Here is a 13,612-nt window from a genome sequence, read left to right on the forward strand (position 1 = left end):
AGTGTGTACAACACTAGGAAAGTGTCACTTTTTCAACAGCATGGCAGGTCAGTTTTTCAGAGTCACAAAATAAACTAAAATTCCAGATGATGTGTGCCGGTCCAAGAAGTGACAAGGGCAACTGACTATTACAGTCATTCAGCCACTTCTATGTCAAGAGAACTTTGCCTAGCATGACACTTTGTAACTCTTAAGTAAGCACATTTCAAATGTTAGGTTGATCAATAGTCTATAAAATGAATCATCTGGTTCACTGTAAACTCAGAAGAGACTAGAATGACTGCATTAGGAGCCTCAACCAAGATCATAGAGCAAATATCACTACCATTGCACATAAAACTACAGGTCTTGTGGGTTCAAGTTCAGGGTCAAGCCTTGTGGGATCTGATTGTCTCTGCTGGATCCCCAAGTAGTGCTCAGTAATACTTTATCTGACCAGTTGCATTTTTTTAAAGGGTTGCAGGCCTTCTAGTTAAAGCAGATAGTTGTCAAAGAGTGATGCAGCTAATGATGTCTGCTGTTCACTCAACAGAGTTGAGCCATCACCTCACTAATGTGAATGTGAGTATAAAGTAGTGCATAGGCAGAACATGGTTTGCAAGGAAAAAAGAGGACCACATAGGGTCAAGACCATGCAAAAAAGATGCCAATCCATCCATATCCATGCTGCACCATGAGAGTCTCAAACTGACAAAAAAGGGTTGTCTTGCAAAAGTCCGAAATCTTGAAATTTCAAAACAGAATCTTCATATGGGACCAGGTGACAGAAGCTGACTTGCTGATACTAAAAACATAGTTAAATCAGACTAGCTGAGAAGACCATACTAGGAACTGTCCTACTAGTACTAAAGGAAGGTCTTACCTTTCAGGCAGCTTTCCGGCCAAATACTAAGTTCATCTCACACCCCCCAAGTCTGGACAGAAGTCCTGTCAGAAGCATCACAAAAAATGATGGCATCAAGATTGTGTTGTGCTCCTTTCAGGCATGGGAGATGGCACCTGGACATGCCATTTTCTGAGATAGAAACCTAGCATGCCAACTGCTTGTGCTTCAAGGAATACGTGGAACCCCTCCCATAAGAGTTAATTCAGAAGTAATGGTTTGACCACCTTTAGAACAGACTCGTGGGTGCATCAAATCCAGAAGCACACGAGCTCTGCCACAAAAGCCAGAGCAAGATGGCCATCCTTCAAAGGTGATGGATGAAAGAAGAAACCAACTGTAGCTGAAAGTCATGAGCACCTGACACGGAAAATTTCATGAGCTCTACCACAAGGGGCACATAAAGAGCTTAACACAGTCAAAATCACCTACCATAGGGATGGATTAGAGAAATGTGAAGCCACAGTGGTGCATCCACCGAATTTTGTACTGTTGCACCAAAGGGAAGCCAAATAAAGCTATCACTAAGGAAAAGGAACTTGTTTGCATGGGGAAAAAATTTTGCCAACATCTTGAAATCCAGATTGAATGAACTCCACAAGGGATGTTGAGAGATGTCCTTCCTCCTAACAGCCTAAAGAGTTGTCTGCTCCAGGCTCCTTTAGAAAACCTGTCTGGTTCTTCTAAACACTGTTTGCTATTTAAAAGATTGTTTGCTCATGTGAGCAGCCCTTTTGACTCTATATAACTACTGTTATAGTCCTCATCATGTTCTTCATGTCGAGCTGCAACTAGGAAAGGCAAAAGAGGAGAAAATAAAACTCCAGTTCTTTGGCTCTAACATCGAATGCGGCTGAGAGTTATCTTAACACACTGTTAGAAACATGAACTCAAGAATGTGGAAGAAAGAAAAAATACTGGAATTCGAATGCAGAAGTCAATGACAAGTATTACTCTTAAAACACTCTCAGAAACATAAACTCAAGAATGTAACTTTGTTCCTTCATAGGGAGGAGGGAGTGGAAGAAAGGATAAATACTGGGATTTGAATGCAAAAGTCAATGCTGAGTACATCTACACCTGAGAGCCCAGTTACATGCACATCAAGGAGATGAGAAAAAAGATGGAATCCCGCCATAAAGGAGAGCACCATCACTAGAGGGAAGCCACACAAGCTGTCTTTTACTTGGGAAAAAAGTGTGAGAGAATATAGCAGTTCTGGCCTGTATCTAGAGGCAACTGTGTGACATTAATGTTTAGTTGAGAGCTAGAATCAGTCAAATTAGTGCTACTACTGTTAATTTTGTGGCAAGCATTGGCACGTAAAAATGAATCATTGTTTCTGCTCTGGGTAGTCCCTTGAAGAGATATGCTTTGGAAAGTGGAGGTTTGACATTTCCAATAGTCAATCAAAGGGACTGTGCTGACAATTCTTTATGAATGCAGAACAGAGCCTAAGGAAATTTGCGAGGCACATATATCTTAACCAGAAAAAGAATGTTAAGACTGCTTTTTGCTCTTGTTTGACTGCCCTCCTAGGGCCTATCTGAAATATAATAGCATGAGAATATTACTACTTACATACCATGCAAATATTATTACTTAGACATTAACTGAACTCCTAAACAGCAAATAAAACATTGTCACTTAATACACTATAAGGTTTAAAATTACTCCGTAGAGTGAAGCAAAGATTCCAATATACCACACCTTCTTTGAACACCAATCCAGTCAAAGAAGCAAACAAAGGTCCAACAAGCCATATAGCCCAACGATTCTCAAGAACATATTTGATCAAGGTTTCATCTGCCGGTGCTGCAAAGTTTGTAGCAACAAAAATTGATCCTAACACTCCAAGTGCCCATAACAGCTGTAACGCTCTCTTTATTGGAGTGACATATATGTGGATAAGGAGCAAAGAAACACCCAAGCCCCCAGCGCCAACACAATAAAAAACGTCAGAATATTGCTCTAAAATGGATTGGAAAGCATTATCTTGAGGTAAAAATGATTTTGTTGCAGTTGCTACAAGTGCCACTGCTGTTGTTACCAGTCCAGCTCTATACAAAAAGACCTGCACAACGAACAGTCATGAATTAGTGTGGACATGAGAAAGACAAGTTTGCAACAGTAAGCTTAAACCACAGAATTGTACTATGCAACTTCCTCATTGAAAATCTGAAAGCCTTCTTGACACTTTCCCATGAGCTCACACAAAAGACAACCCTTTTGGCCTTTTGAAAGCATATGCACTGGCTCTCAATAACTCTCATAGGCCAAAGTTTTGGCAACTACAGTACCTTTTAGAAAACTAGCTTCGTCTCTATGGAAGGGTTCTACATAAGGGACTGTAGGACATTATAGACTCTAGAATTGTGATCATAAATTAGACAAGGCTTCATCTATGGCAGGCTCCACTCAGAAAATTTTCCACCCCTTTGCAAAATTTCAATTTGTTTATAAGAAGAGATGCACATAGAGGTGGAATAAAAGCTTGATTGAAGAAGCTGCTGTGCAAAAAGAGCATAAGCTGAGAATGATGCCTAAAATATAAGGCATCCGGTATTTTACAGCAACAAACTCACAAAATTTTATGCACTGAAGCACAGAACCATTTCAAAACTTAAACTACTACCAAATGTACAAGCATCCATCCTTCAACGTAGCTCTGCTTTCCAGAGGAATAACAGTGGAAAGTAGCACATAAGTATAATCAAAACTCTCAAAACACAACTCTGCTATTTACAAAAGTGATTACACAAGAAAACAAGAACATATAAACCACTACACTTTCCATCAGCCGTCGAGACTAGGTGTTAAGGCCATAACGAGTGGGAGAGTAAAGGATTCGGTACTCGTTGCTGTGACTCAGCCTAGGGGTTGTCCTTCATAACAATAGCAAGTTCATAACTGATAGGTGCAAATAGAGTTGTGAGTTTGGCAGTTGTCCAGCTGACCTTCTTTCCCAAATGCAATTTGTTACCTAAACATTATCACACAGGCAGATCTAATGCCAAAAGGCTACTAATATAACTAAAAAAACCAGGTAGTTTATCTGGGGCAGATGCCTCCTAAAGAGTAACAGAGGTGATTCAATATTTTATTTTAGCAAAAAAAGATTTACCATTCATGCTGGATACAGCTTAGGCTTGAATCACAATACTTTTGTATTTATTTCCGAAGCTCAATTTGAAAAGTTCGTACCAAGAGAGCAACTAAAACGCCGTTATGATTCAAGACTTGAGAATACGAGCACGTTGACCTTGGCTACACTCAAAACTCATGGAGAACTCCCATCCAGCCCCCACAAATAAAAAGCAATATTCATGTACTGCTAGAGATTGAAAATTTTTGGTTTAGATAGAGAACATGCACCATATACAAGAAGCAAGCATCCAGAGACACATGTTTCTAACTTTTCTGTGAAATCATGTCAGTTGTCCGTGTTTAACACCTACTACTAAACTTAACCCAACTAGAAACAATGGCATTATCTGAATTCTTGAGACAAACAGAGTTACTGTCAAATACTGAAGTGTCACTATAAGATGGCCTGTGTAAAAACCCTCTCACACCCTGACTAGCATTCCCACTGCAGTCTTTGCATAACTTTCTAAGAAACTGCTGACATGATCATGGTAGCCATGAAACACATTTCACTAATGAAACGTTTCAGTATGTAGCATTTTGCACACCCATTGCACTCCAAGAAAAGGGAGCAATTGCTATTAAAGAACTATTAAATAGATATATTTTAAATGTGTTATTCTGCCCTTTCATGCAGTGTTTCACTTAGGACTTTCATGCTAAAACAAAACGTTTCAGGGATGAAATGTTTCAAGGGTGAGAATTTCCAGGGTTACCTCGCAAGTTTGCACCTCCAATTTTCCGTCATTGAGGGAGGGCATCCTTGTATCACCGTCATGATTTGCAGTCAAACAAGTTTATGCATAGCCCTTCTATTCATCATTGGAAAGCAGTGAAGCATTACTTTAGATACTTCAAAGGCACCCATGATTAAGGCCTTTGCTACATGGCTGATTCTTCCATTACTATGCATGAATTTACAAATTGTGATTCAGCTGGTTGCTCAAGAGACATTGTAATTTACTTTAAGAGTTTGGGGCTATGTAAAGCCACTCTTGGCTTTCAATGAGTAAATCAGTTGATCATGGCAATGACTCTTTGCCTTTGCTTCAAATCTACCAAGAGACTATGCAACTAGGGACAGCTGCAATTCTTCCGGGGGGAGAATGTAATGCAAGTGGGCATTGCCCACATACGCATGCTCGTACATTAGGCAGACGATGGGACAAGCAAAGGTGGATGACTTGGCCAAGGGAGTCTGCGATAGAAGAATCACACAAGGGGTGAGATGCAAGCACAACCACCAGCAAATCATGGGCAACATATCATGGACTTGATATTCACAAGCACCACACTATGATCAGCACATCACATGGCCAGCCAGTCGTCACTTATTGAAGGCTGATTGTCATTTCCCAAAAGGTGGAACATTAATTGTTGATGGTGTGGCCCATTATTAAAACATTAAGTCAGATGTTTTGATTAATTTAAAAGTGATAAACCAAATGTGTTGGTTGAATTGGGTGTGCAAGCCTGCACATTGAATCAAGGCAGATAAGAGCAGGCTGTTGGCAACCTGTGAAGGTCATCATGGCAGATCAAGTGATAAGCAAATGCATCTTCTTCTATTCATGTTGAGTTGCAAGGAGCAGCAGACAGTAAGTCTACCTGCATGTCAGAATGTGTGTGAGATTGAGTCAAGCCAAAGTGTTTGTGCTTGATCCCAATGAAAACTATTTGAGGGAACGAGATGGAGTAAAGGGCTGTCCCAACTAGGACAATTATGCAAATTCGTGAATTCAGAGTGTTGGACCATGCTTGGGTTCTCAAAGCTAATACTTGTCCAAATCTCTATTAAACCATCGTAACTAAGTTTTGAGGATCTCTTCCACCTTCCTTGGGTTCTCTTGTAATCTATTTGAGTTGTGCATTCGGAATGTGAGTCTTATAGTTGGTATCAGAGTCAACTCTCAATGATGGGCAAGGAGCAACTTATCAGAAGATCCAAAATTTTCACTTCTTCTCTACGGCAAGTTACAAGGATTAGCTTTTTCCAACAATGGACCTTTTATATGAAGATGCTCTATACACAAATCTCGCAATACAAGTGGAGGCAGTATAAGTAGCAACGGAGACAACAAGCTTGGGGACAATATCACGTCGCAAAGAGATCACTATTCTCCAAAGTCAAATGACTTCTTCCTATTTGACAGTTTCTTAGCTTCAAGGGAGATTGCCAACATGGCCTAGTGTATGAGCATTACATAGAATATGATTTGTTATTCACTTGAAGTCATTGAATGAAACCAACCTTCCTCCTCGGAGAGGGTAGTAGTTATCACATTAGTCAATAATTACAACAAGTAAATTAATCTCATAAACTAAAATGCACACTTTACCACTTTAACCTTGGACAATGGACAGCTTGTTGGCCCAAAACTGGCACCCCTCTATTGAGAAACCCCTTCTTCAGTTTTCACATTTCAATTAGGGTTTCGCACTGACAGCCCCAAAAAGGGCTGGTGTCCTCATTTTGCTCACTTTTTCATCAGGTGCCCACATAGTGGTGGACTACCCTAGACAATTGAGGCCTATATATAGGCCTTCTCTTCATTTATTCCACACTCTCACCTCTCTTCTCATTCATTCACCACTCTTCTTCCCTCATTCCGACATTCTTCTCTCTCCTTGCCACTGCTACTCACACCCCTATTGGAGGACATTGCAATTCATGGCCACCTTCTATCCATCCCCACCTGGTGTTCTACTCTAACATTCTAATGCGGTGTTCTACTGCCATCTTTTACTACAGCATTTTACTGCAGTGTTCTACTACCGCATCTTACTACAGTGTTCTGCTGCCACATTCTACTACCTCGTTTTACTGCAGCATTCTACTGCTACATTTTGCAACTTGGTCCTCTTCCTAGCATCCGAGGACTGCGCTTTGCTCGCTCGACAACTGGTGATCATCTTCTTCATCCCTAACACCATCATAGGACTGTGCTTCGCTCCCTTGACAATTGTCCTTCACCTTCCAATGATTACTTCAATAGCCCACTGCTTAGAGGACTGCATTTCACTCCATTCTCTGTGCAGATTTCCCACATGTATTACCGCCTAATTCAAACAAAACAGTGCGTCATCTTCTAAGCTTCAACTCTGTTGTATCAACTTTTATTCACATAGCATGATTCATTGTATCATCACTGTGCTCTTTTGTGTTTTTGAGTTTCTCTTCTTTCTTAGTGTTTGCCATACACATTGTTTTTATCCCCACAAACCTTGCTATCTCTCAGCACCATCACATACCTTGACATGGTATCAGAGCATACCTGTTATCTTGACATGGTATCAAAGTGCAAAAACTGAGACTGCTAAAGACCCTATTTATCAAAGAAAGCAAAGACAGGTTGTGAGTTCAGCATTGTCTACTAATTTCCCCCTTCATTTCCACCACATCACAAGAAGAAAAAGACACCCTTCTCTACCTCTCCCTCCCACCCTTCCTTTCGATAGATTGACACTTCGGTGCTATGACTTCTCCACAAGTAGATGGACAGACAACTGGGTGCTCCTCTTCCGACATCACCAGACCTCCCACCGATGCTTGTTGACATGGACCTTTACTCCCTCCCTCCAACACCGGAGTATATTTGTCTACCCCCAAGCACTTGTTGTGCCACCTCTCCCTTTTGGACCACAGAGTAGATTCTGCACCGGCTTTGACAGTTTTATGCTTAATGCAATTAGACGCATCCAATGCACACAAAGTCCTAACAAGCAAAGCACACTTTGGCATCACTAATGTGGCCCCTACACTGCATTCAAATTCTGAGTGCTATTCAGTTGGCCAAGAATCTGGTCTTCTATGCGAAGACAAAGCAAATTGAGGTGCATTACCACTTTATTCGAGAGGTCATCGAGGACAAGTCCATTGAGTTTGTCAAGATCTCAACTGACCAAAATCCTACAGATCTGCTTACTAAAAGTCTCTCAACGGAGCATTTTGCCTTCCTTAGGAAATTGATGGGCGTTACATGAGATGATGTCTTTTCTCATCCTGTTATACTTACGTATATTTGTACTTTGTCACTTATTCTCTCCTCACTAGGGGCATATTCGCCTTTAAGTTGGAGATTGTTAAGGGTAAAGGCGTCTATGCCTAGCAGCCCATGTATTAGTTACACTGACAGTATCCACATACCTACATACTTGTACACTGCAGGTAATAGGCACCCATCACTGTCAATTCATTCTTTATTCTTTTAGTGACATTTGAATAAAGGGAAGGCCGGTCACACATTGTGACAGTTAGAGTTCCTACATCTTGTGTGTCTCTCTCTTGCTCTAGTTAGAGTTCCTACATCTTGTGTGTCTCTCTCTTGCTCTTACTCCTTCCACCATAGCTCTTGCTTCCGCTCCGTACTTCCAATTTAGGGCTCACTCCCTTTAGGCTGAAATCTCATAAGCACAACAATATACTACCCAAACGAGCTGAGAACTAATCACCCGAGGCTGAGGACAATTAGGCAACAACTAGAATGAAGAGTGTTGATGAAAGGCAGCCTGTTGGACAGTAAAACGCAAGCTCCAATAAATACCAAAAGGGGCAATTGCCAACAACCCATCGCCTGGCAGCAAACACCAACAGAGCAGAAGCAGTTGGTGGGGGAAGCAGCTACCGGCAGCACAAAAGCTGTAAATGCAGTGGCAAGAAGACTCCAAGCAGCAACAAGATGGCAATTGAAGATGACGCGCTAGGTGCTAGAAGGTGGAGCAGTCGCTAGGGGTTGTACATACTATTGATGCGGGCTGATGGCTAAAATTTGCACATGAGAAACCTGCACACAAGGATAGGGCTGAATGGTGGGCAACTTATCTATTTATAGATGCAAAAGGATCCTCCCAAATTAGGGATTTTCATGTGGGACATAGAAACTCTCTAGAACCGCTCCCCATTTAACGACACTTTTGGTAATTCACATGTTTTGGGGCTGTTTTAAAGAGCTAATTAGTTTTATAATGCATTTTTAGCTCAACAAAACTCTTCACCTCTAATGGCTCAAATGGCTGGATTTTGTAGAGAGCTTAAGAAATGGTTGGAGGATGAGAGAGAATATTGTAGAGAGAGGAAATTCTGATTTTCTCACGTGGAAGATGAGAAATCTGCTACTGCCCTACTATGGCTGCCTTGGATGCTGTCCACCACAATTGAGGACCCCCCGAAATGCTGGTGCCCCCTCTGGTGTGTTGTTGTCTACACCTAGAAGGCCTTGGGCTGCTGTCGTGCAGTCCTAAAGCTGCCTCTGGTGGCTACAAATGCCACTAAACAGCTGGCAACCTGTTCTTCCAGCCTCTCCTCTAGCTGGTCCCCCTCAGAATGACTCTCTCCTAGCCTCCAACCAGCCTCCTCTCACTTGCACGGGAAAGTTTTGCCAAGTGGCAGCCTTCTAATCCCTTTTTCCAATATTATCCAACTTCTAAATAAAATTATTTTAGTGCCTAGAAAATTAATCTAGTCGGCCAACAATCAAATTGGCTAGGCCAATTTGTCTCCCAAGTATCCTGAGCAGTTATTAGTCCCTAGACCAGCAGTAATTAAAACATTATTGGCCAATAAATTGGTCTAGGCCAAAATCTGACACCAGGTACCACTTGGTATTTGTCGGGTACAACTTTTGCCTTTGGCTCCAACCGATATCTCGAGGTCCTAGGTCCCACATTGTGAAATAGCTAACCTCTTGTACAGTCACATTTGCACATTTGATTAACTTTTGATCAAATGCTAAGCAAAGCATTAAAATTTCACATCCTCATGACACAAAATGCTATATCCATCAGGATGAAATTACTATGTTTTCCAAGATTTGTTTGTCCCTGCCATAAAGGGGGGTTTGTTCCCCATCTCATGGGCTACCTATTGATGCCCTTTCTCCCTCTTAGCTCACCTAAACTATCACGTAGGACAGTTAGGATGCTTATTACACCTAGCACTGTTAGGGCTACAATCTACTAGGATGTTTAAGATTCCTAGTCCTACAGTTTCTATTCAAACCCATTTCCTGTGTTTTAGCACATTAGTGTGGTCATTATTTAGTGTGAACATTTACATCATTGTATTTTCATTCATTTATCGAGTCCATTCATTTTTTTGTGATTATCATTGTGCCACAATTCTCTCACTCTCTTTCTTCTTCTCTCTCATGCATGATTACTCCTCACCTAGGCCAACAAGCCTTACATTGGACCACCACTTGAGAAGGTAACAAATGATGAACCTCAACCAAAGCTTGCCACTGATGTAGAAGTAGTCACTTTGGAATAGATCCTTCTCCATAGTTGGAAGCATGGCACAACCAAGAAGCAAAAACAGATCTTAACTAAGTTTCAAGATCAAGGGATGCATCAAGTCATTTGCTTGGAGGACTTCTTTCGGGACTCCCCAAGATTGCTTACCAATCAGCACTTAAACCACATGCATATATTTGGATAAGTAAGACTGCTGAAGGTTTCACAAATCCAAGGAGACTAGACATAGTTAGACACAACCATGTTTCTAGTGCACCTGAACTAGGCTGGATGTCATCTTGAACCACCAAACAATTCAAGTACCTTGAATCCACGTGGAGCTTTGAGTAGACTTTTGAGTCAGAGCTTATTACCCTCCAATTTGCGTAGGTGTCTAAAGTCTGAACCAGCTTTAGAACCTTAGCCCAAATGGGTACTATTGCATGGTACTAAATTCTTCTATGACTATTAGTAATCTTCATAAGTGCACTAGAAATTATAGAAAGGTGTACAAGAGGCCGAACAAGTCAAGCTCTGAAAAGATAGTGCCATTCAGCTGGATACAATTAGTGATTCTATTGATTATGATTGACTGGTGTGATTGTACCTTGTGTGTGCCTCAAGTGTGTTCCTAAGTGTGCACGTGTGTGGTGGTCTCCATCATGTTTGCTGTCCCAACTCATGGCTGCTGATCACTGCAATCTTTGCCCAGTTTTTGACCTTAACTGATCAGTTTGCAGCAAGTGTTGATCAGTCAGAAACATTAATTAGGCTGTGTTTTGATATCGTGTCTTGCCTGTTGTGCATGCATATTGCTACATTTCTGGGTCTGGTTAGTTCATGCAGGTCATTTTTCCATCATTTGCATACCTAGCTGCCTGCGTTTCAAGCCTGCAACATTTCAGAATGGAGTGGAAGTGCTTGTAAAAAGTGACCTAGAGATTGTTACAAATTCTTCACATTTTTCTAGCTCTCAAAACAGTCCCAAAAAGAACTATTTCAATAAAAATGATACTCCGGAACTTTGGTAGTAAAATTGGCTCTGAAGGTTCTATAAACTGCAATCATTGTCATTGCCACTTTCATCCCTTATAATTTCCACATTAGTGTCAACTCTCCCACCACTCTTTACTGCCTTCATCATCGTCACTATCATCATATCATCATTGCCATCATCTCCTACTGCCACCCTGCTGCCCCTCTACCTCCATGTGCTGCTGCCCCACTGTCTTTGGCTTCTCCCTGCCATCACCAGCCCTGTCAGTTGCTGTCACCATCATATAATGCTGTATTTTCATCTCCTACAGTCATCTACATCTGTGATTTCATCTTCTCTGCCTCCTGTCCATTATTGTCAGCCTTCTTATGCAATCACCAGCCATTAGTCTTCTATGTTTCCTTATTCTCATCATCCATGCCTCCAGACTCTGGAGGCAGACTATGATTGTGTTGTGTTTGGTGTTCCAGCCACCTAGACTGCTGCACCTTCAGTTTCTAGCCTCACTCCTGCTATCATCAGTTGTCTATCATCATCAGTTTGCCATCAGCCATTTTCCCTCCACTGTGTTGGCCTCTACATCCCTCATCCTCTCCAGAGACTGGTGTGTTTTCAGCTTATGCTTGTTGGATGGTTGCCTCGACCCATTCTACATCAGCATCCAGCATTGAGCATCGGTGACTTGCTGCATTCAAGGTCCAGTGTTGAGGAAAACATAGTTCAAGACTCATCCTCGGCCTGCTCCCATGAGAGACACTATTGGACAGCCTTCCCCTTCTTGCGCATCCATTGTAACACACCCCACATACTTTGTTTGTTCATTGAGTTTTCAATAATCATTCATTCCCTTTCTTCTTCATTTGCATTTTGTTTGAGTTCATTTGTTAGTCATGTTTTACACTCTCCGTGTATCCTCTGCAAACCCTAGTGCTACCCTCACAAAGCTATCTACTGCCATGGTTTGCAACAGCCTGGCCTTCGTTGCAAAAACTGGGACATCTAGGACAGATGCAGCACTCTCTCTCTAATGTCTTTCGTAGGCATCTCAAAATATACACTCTAGCAGAAAGATTCTGCAGCTGATGAACCTAGATCAGTGCACAAAGAAAGAAACACAAGCTGCAGATTAGTCCTCATCTCCCATATGTTGCTGTGATATGTGTCATGTGAGCAACTTGCAATCATCCTAGAAACTATTTCTTCGAGTGAGAGGTTCCTCTCAGAAAAGAAACTCTATACTTTAGAGGCATCTTTGCAATGTGATATGGGATGTAGGCACTATCCAGCACCCCGCATAGGAAGATCAATAGGAAAGTGATGGACGTCCCTACTGCAACCAAGAATCATTCCTTGCAAGGAAAGCTGTAAAAGCTTATCCACACACTGTCCCAGAGGCAAATTTCTGTCTCCAAAGTTTCTATAGAATTTTCCACCATAATCTGTGTTATAAAAATGTCAAGCATAAATTTTAAGAAATTGGATTCGCTTTTAGACAAGTGCCTAAAGAGGAGAAAGCATCCTCATGTTTATGATATATAAGGATGAAAATACAAACACAAGAGCGGGCGCTCGTGCACACACACACACACACACTCTCTCTCTCTCTCTCTCTCTCTCTCTCTCTCTCTCTCTCTCTCTCTCGTAGAGACTGAGGAGCACCTCACGGACGTCATTATCATCGATTGACCAGGGTCCATACACGCCTTGAAAAACCTCTGATCGAGAATCCCCGAGAGCAGCTCGGAGTGAGTGATGACACTTGCTGGGGAGTAAAATCGGTAAGGAAGCAATGGAGAACGACAATGGCGATGGCGATGATGATGATAGCCTCTTCTTCCTTTGAAGGCACAACTGAGCTTTGAGATTGCCATTGAAGATTGGTCTGCATAACAGGGTTTTCCCGTAGCAACAGGAGGCCGAAGATTGGTGAATGGAGAACGCAGCAGTAGGAATCGCCATCGAATTTCCCCAAAAGAACGTTTGGATGTCTGAACTACCAGTGAGTGAGTCAGAATAGCTTTCCTGTATGCATTGTGAAAATACTTATATCTTCTATATCCCTATCTATTCTATCTATCTATCTATTATTTAAAGCTTCGGACCCGAACAAAGGAAATGACCACTCAGCCTATGTGGTAAAAGTACAAGAGGTTTAAAAATTATTTTATTGTATATAATATTTTTTAAAATATTTAATATATACTAATAATAATATACTAAAATAATGTGTACACATACAAATATAAGCACTAAAAAAATATAGTAATAACAAATTATTAAAAATATGTTTCGTACTTTTTACAAATCAAACCTTAAACCTCCCCTTGTAAAAGAAAGGAAAAAGAGAAAAAGTT

The 13,612-nt window shown here is 41.3% G+C and overlaps 1 protein-coding gene across 2 annotated transcripts in view; it reads right to left on the reverse strand.

The window, feature by feature from the left end:
* Positions 1-13,314, reverse strand: part of LOC148018615 (integral membrane family protein) — a 78,610-nt gene extending 65,296 nt beyond the window's left edge. The window contains exons 1-2 of one of the 2 annotated variants that reach the window (XM_087661288.1): positions 12,918-13,314; positions 2,594-2,957 (exon numbers count right to left, since the gene is read on the reverse strand). In XM_087661288.1, the coding sequence (XP_087517414.1) occupies positions 2,594-2,957; positions 12,918-13,217 (664 nt within the window). In that variant the 5' untranslated portion in view covers positions 13,218-13,314. The remainder of the gene's footprint in view (positions 1-2,593; positions 2,958-12,917) is intronic. The other variant, XM_087661287.1, reaches the window with a different exon arrangement.
* Positions 13,315-13,612: the final 298 nt, after the last annotated feature.

This window comes from Lygodium microphyllum, chromosome 21, assembly GCF_053477565.2.
Source record: "Lygodium microphyllum isolate KBCC chromosome 21, Lygodium_microphyllum_v1.1.10, whole genome shotgun sequence".
Taxonomy (NCBI): domain Eukaryota; kingdom Viridiplantae; phylum Streptophyta; class Polypodiopsida; order Schizaeales; family Lygodiaceae; genus Lygodium; species Lygodium microphyllum.